This window comes from Aquila chrysaetos, chromosome 18 (assembly GCF_900496995.4).
Source record: "Aquila chrysaetos chrysaetos chromosome 18, bAquChr1.4, whole genome shotgun sequence".
In the NCBI taxonomy this organism is placed as follows: Eukaryota; Metazoa; Chordata; class Aves; order Accipitriformes; family Accipitridae; genus Aquila; species Aquila chrysaetos.
In genome coordinates this window covers 2,768,693-2,774,692 of record NC_044021.1, presented here as the reverse complement: position 1 = coordinate 2,774,692, position 6,000 = coordinate 2,768,693, and the positions used below count along the sequence as shown (strand labels likewise).

The 6,000-nt window shown below is 54.4% G+C and overlaps 1 protein-coding gene across 6 annotated transcripts in view; it reads left to right on the top strand.

Annotated features, from left to right (window-relative positions):
• The first annotated feature begins 3,282 nt into the window (after window positions 1-3,282).
• The window catches only part of CTNND2 (catenin delta 2), a 688,109-nt gene continuing 685,391 nt past the window's right edge, over window positions 3,283-6,000 (top strand). For 5 of the 6 annotated variants that reach the window (XM_030041726.1, XM_030041725.1, XM_030041722.1 and 2 more), the window contains exon 1: window positions 4,288-4,789. In XM_030041726.1, the coding sequence (XP_029897586.1) occupies window positions 4,753-4,789 (37 nt within the window). In that variant the 5' untranslated portion in view covers window positions 4,288-4,752. Of the gene's footprint in view, window positions 3,344-3,695; window positions 3,750-4,287; window positions 4,790-6,000 lie in introns of those variants that run through there. The other variant, XM_030041721.1, reaches the window with a different exon arrangement.

Below are 6,000 nucleotides of genomic sequence, written 5' to 3'. Positions count from 1 at the left end.
TCAATAACTTCTTTAAAGTATTGCTCTAAACTTGAAAAACTAATTATGCTTAGATGATTTTTCAGTTTATTAAAAAGAGCAAAAAGCATGTTTTCCTGATTTTATTCCAGACTTGCTAAAGATTGCCTGAAACATTAACCTGTTTCATAGACCTAGTTTTACTTCAGTTACATTCTTAGCACGGACAGTTCCCACTGACTTCAGCATGACAAAGGAGGCTGCTGGACCCTGACCATGACAGAGGATCTCAGTAATCTTCATATAAAGTATACATTTAATTTTAAACATGATCTAAAAGTAAACAAGCCAAACCAGCCAAGAAATGCTTTCCTGTCTGTCCAAAAATTCAGAAAACAAAGCCCCAAGCTCTGTTCCAAGAAGGATTAAACCAAGATTAAATATGGTTTACGCTGAGACAGAACATACAGACACAACTAGTGCTTGTGTCTAGGTATCCCATATTTTAGATACCTTGTCTAACTGCTGACCAATGGACTTTTCTCTGTGTTCCTCCACTGCTAGCTTCATCCTTTACCTGAAGATGAAACTTGCCAGAAAGAAAAGCTATATTTCTAGTTAACAGGATGGGAAAAGAATCACTGGCCACTAACTATAGTAACATGCAACTCTTGAGCCTAAGCTTAAAAAATTTTTTGTTGTTGTTGTCCTTTATAATACAGTCATTTAGAAGACAAATTATCTGGAAATTCTATTACTGGATTTAAATCTATTCATGTTATTTTTTATTTTCTAAAATTTTTACTTGTCATTATTTTGACCAAATAGAAACTTAAGTCCTCAAGAACCTTTGTAAATCTTACAGCCAAATATAAATGGCAAAGATGTTTTTACAGCTCCTGTACTTGAAAATATTTCCCTTGATATTATAATAATTTCCTTTTCTTTATCCATCTTTTTCAAGAAAAAAAAACCCAAGCAAACCTTTAAAGAAGTTAACCGAGGATTAGGGTAGATACACCGCTCCTAGGCATGGACCAGGTAAGCCTAAGATAACAGACTGCCTATATCTGAGAAGGCTGGGACCGACCAAAAAAGTGAACAGCCTCCACCTATCTATGCTTTTGGCTTGCCAAACAAGAGGCTTAGTAACTGAGAAAGAAGTAGGCAGACAGTCCCTGGAAGGGCAACCCCTTCCAGAAGTCAGTCCCACTCCTTCTTACCTTCTTACCCCTCACTGCTCTCCCTTACGCTTCCTCCGAGACAGCAGCAATGGGAGCAAAAAGCCATTTCTGGAGATCTGGTTTAGTTCTCTTGTCCCACTCCTTCTCCATCTCCATAAGCAGGGCTCAGTCCTGGCCCCTTCTCTGACCTCCCCTGGTGTCAGGGAACATTGAAAAGGTGATGCAGGGAGAATCAGGGGAGATAAGCAGCAGGAGAAGGAGTGGCTCTGTGAATCCTGCGATGTCTTAAGACGAATGCCTTGTCATGCAAGATAGTGATGGCAAAGGAGGAAATTTTGTGAGAGAAAAGCAGATGTCTTCAGACACCTCCCAGATTCCTCCCAAACCCTTCTGCCTCCAACCCTCACTTCCCCTACAGGGGGTCCTCATTGCTATATACCTTTATCACTACTGTATTTAACTTCCAGACCAGCAGCTGCCAGACTAGTACTTACACATCGGTACAGGCTCCTGAGTAACCTTTACAGTGTGGGGAGAATCAGGTGTCTTAGGTGCATCCTTCACTAGCGCACTCTGCCCAGCCTACAATGAGGCCAGATGTGTACAATGTGCAGGGCCATGAAGTGCCCCTATTACATGGCTGCATTTCAGCGGGAAGGAAAGAAGGACACAGCCTGTTTCTAGCCCTTCTGTCTCCTCTCCCTTTATTGTCAGAAAGACCTTTCAGCTCTGAAGAAGAGAAGAGGTTGGGCTGCAGAAGGTGGATCATATGATGCTGTGGCGGATCTAAGATGCTATGACACCCAGTAATTTTATTATCAAGTACATCGTGGGGTTTAACAGTAAGATAGTGACTCTAGGTATCTACTGGGTAATACACTACTTTCAGTCCAGAATTAGATGCCTATCTCAGGCTGGGAATCACACACCCAATGTCTTGCACTTAACAGACATGACGTTCTTCCTCCAAATGCAGATGATGAGTTGCTTTTTTCTTTCCTCTCTCTCTCGCCCTGTGAAAGGGTAGCTGCCGGTGGGTGTCTCCTTACTCTGCAATACTTTGGAAGTTAGAACATCGGTCAAGAAATGGGAGAGCTGGGTTACGTGTCCGATGAGGAGTTTCAGACTGGAAGACCAGTCTGCTTCCCTGCAAAGGGCCCTAGTCATAGAATCATAGAATCATTTAGGTTGGAAAAGACCTTGAAGATCATCGACTCCAATCATAAATCTAACACTGCCAAGTCCACCACTAAACGATGTCCCTAAGTGCTGTTGTAGTGTACTTTGAAGAGGGAAACGGTAAGAACAAAATAGTCTCCAAAAAATCTGTATAGAATGGAATAGAATCATTAAGTTTGGAAAAGACCTCTAAGATCATCAAGTCAAGTCATCAAACACTGGGCTAGGCTACTACAGCGGCAGCTTTTATGCCCTCCAGCTGCTGATTTTTCCAGCCTCAGATGGCCAGGGCAGGCCTGATACCGCCGTTACAAGTTTGGACAAAGACGGGGGAATCAACTTTTGCTTCTTGCGTTAGATGCGGAAAAGACTCGGATGGACAAACTCTTAACTACTACAGATTTGTTTAACTATTTACCGTTACGGCTTCTTGAATCGCTTAAGTAGGCTCCTCCCAACACTAATTTTCTCTTCTGTTCCTGCGGTGCGTCTTCGAGTAGATGACGACGACGAGCGTGCTTATCGCGAGGCTAGAGATAGCCGACAAGCGAGCTGGCCTCGAGGCAGCGCGCAGAAAGTTCTGCGTTTAATCCTTCCCCAGGTAAACGGCAGAGGTAGAACGAAGACAAGTTACGTAGGGAAATTAAACCAAACAAGGAGAGGCCACGGGCAGAAAGTAAGCCTTTGCGGCGCTGGACACAGCAGGAGGACAGCGCGGAAGGGAAGACGCGGCCCCCGGCCTCCTCCCGCGGCGGCGGGGCGACCACCCCGGCCCTGCCTGAGGCGAAGTTCCCGCTCACCCGCCGCCTTCGGGGAAGCTGCCATCAGGTCAAGCGAGAGGTGGCAGCAGCGAGTCGCTCTGCGAGCGGCGGCGGCGGCCACCCCTCACCGCCAGCGAGCCGCCTCAGCCCGCCGGCAACCGACCGACGCCTTTCACGAAGCCCGCAGGCTGCGAAACCGCCCGCCTGCCATGATTTCTTCAGTCAGCTCCGCCGCCGTTCGCTAGCGGGGAAACGCGCCAGGTGAGGCGACCGGAGGAGGAGGACGGGCGCCCGCAGGCCGGGCTCGCACCCGCGCCTTTTCCTGAGGGGGGGGGCGGCCGGCGCTGAGGCCCCCGCGGGGAGGCGTGTGGGGGGGTGGGCGGGAAGCGGCTGCCGGGAAGCGGCTGCCGTCCCCCCCTTCGCGGGGGTCCGGGCCCTGGGTGCGGGCAGGCGGGTGGCGGAGCGGGGGGGGGGGGGGGCGTCGCCCCGCCGCCTCGGCCGAGGGTGAAGGGGCTTTTCCCGGTCGCTGCGCTGGTAAGTCGGCTCGCTGCGAGCGGGAATGGGCGGCAGTCACCCCAGGCGGCGGCGGGAAAAGCGGGTGTTTTTCCCTCAGGTGCCGAAACTCCGCGCGGCGAGTTAGGAGGACCGATGGAATGGCAACTTTCAGGTGAGTGCTGGCAACTGCGTTTTACACAAGTTTCTCCGCAAAAGGGTTAAGCGTGCACGGGAGTCAACGCGACTTCCATATTCCTTACCCTCGTTGCCGGCAAGAAGTCTTCCGAAGAGGCGGGAGGTTTTTCCACCTCGGCTTCCCGAGGCCGGGGAGGGAGAAGCGAGCAGGGGACGCGGCTCCCGCCTTTCCCTCTTGCTTTTTACCGTTCGGGCTGGCAGACCCCAAGTTCCAGTCACCCGACCCAAGGCGGCGGGAGCCGCTGTCACTGACGGGGAGGGGGGGTGGGTGGAAGGGGGCTGTTCCCCTCGCCCCGGTACACCAGAGACCCCATCCCCGGGAGCGGCGGGGGGGCACACACCGGGCCGCGCCCCTCTGCGGCGAGGCCGCGGCTCCGTGCGGTGCGAGGCCGGGGGGAGCCGGCCCGGCCTGGCCCCGCCCGGCGCCGGTTGCTCGGCCGCGCTCCTGCCGGGGAGGGGACGGAGGGAGGGGCGGAGGCGGGCGGGGAGGCAGGGCGGGCGGGAAGGGAGGGAGGGAGGGAGCGGGGAGGCAGCGGCAGATGCTGCGGCGGCGGCGGCTGTCTCTCCTTCGGCCACATCCCGCGGCCGGTGCGCCCGTCAGGCGCGCTGCGCTACGGCGGCGGCCGCCGCCGAGCAGCCTGCCCCAAGCCGCCGCCGCCGCAGCGGCCCCGCACCTCGCCCGAAGCGGCGGGGCGGTGGATGCGGAGCCCGCCTCGCCCCGGCAGCCGGCGGGCAGTTAGTCCTGCGGAGGAGCCCCCTCGGAGCCGGAGCAGCGGGCTCGCACGGACGCGGGGAGACGCGGGCACACACGCCCGCCCCGCGGCGGGGCGGGGGGGGGGGGGCGGCAAGCCGAAGATGCTGCAGCTGGGCAAGGTCAGGACCTTGCGGTGAAGCCCGGGGCCGTAGCTCGCCCGCTCCCCCCCCCCCACCCCTTCAACCCTTGCCTAGCGGACTGAGGATTTGCTGTTGGGTTTTGGTATATGTTTGGGAGAAAGGAGGCTGAATCGGCGCCGATCGGTGAGTACGACAGGCGCCGTAATGGTGCCAGGTTATCCCCCCCCCCCTCCGCCCGCCACACACACACACACACACCCTTCCCGCTTGCGTGATATTTCTTCTTGGTGCGGGCTCCTGCACCGCTCCCCTCGGCGAGGCAGCCGGGCTGGGCTGGGCTGCCGGGAGCTGGGGTTGTGCCTTCAGCGGAGAGGTAACAAAAAGTGCGTTATTTTCCCTTGTGTCTTCCTCCCGCGCCCCCCCCCCCCCCCCATCTCTTTCCTCCCTTTCTTTCTACGTTAGTCGTTGCTTATGTAGGGCAGCCGCGGCACCGTGTCTCCCGGCGCCCTGCACTAATGTGCTCGTTACGGCAGCGAAGTCGTGGGCCGGGGAGGAGGAGGAGGAGGAAGAAAGAGGAGGAGGAGAAGGAGGAGAAAGAAGAAGGGGCCGGGGGACCCGCGGGCGGGGGCAGCGCCCGGCCCTGCGCGATGGCCCGGGCCCTGGGGCGGCTCCGAGCGGCGGCTGCTGCCTCCGTGTGTGTGTGTCTGTCTGTCTGTCTGTGTGTCTGTGTGTGCGGCGGGGTGTGTGTATGTGTGTGTGTGTTTCTTCCTTTGAAGCCACCGTCTGCGAAATCCTGCGCTCGAGGAGCGGGCGGGGGGGGGGGGGGGCGAGCCGGGATGTGCACTGTGATGTTTCGTTGATCTATGTTTAATGGCTGAAAGGAAAGATGCTTTTCTTCCCTTTACCCTTACCTTACTCTTATTCTGGTGTGTAATGTGCTTGCATCGATCGGTCAAAGCGTAGCTTCAGCTGAATCCAGTCGCCACAGAGGAGGTGCAGCAGCACAGGCAGTACGTGTAATACACAAATTCATCTGGCCGGGGATCTTGGAGGAAAATAAAAAAACCCTGAAGAGGGATCATTTTAGAAACCATGTTAAATTTCCCCTGCAAATGAAAGACTGGAATTCCATTAAAGACTGGAATACAGCATCTTGTGCAGAGGCATTTTCTTTCTCACACTTTAAGTGTTAGGGTGTGCTTTGTTCTGATTCAGGGTGTCGTGATTAACCCTACGCATTATAGTAAAATATCCAAAACTTGCAGAAAATATTTAGAAATGAATAAGCCCCTTTATTAAACACCCAGCTGTTAACTTCGTCGGCTGTAGTAACTGATACTCATGCCCCTTAAAACACGTATGCCATTTTATTGGCAATAACAAGATAAAGTAGA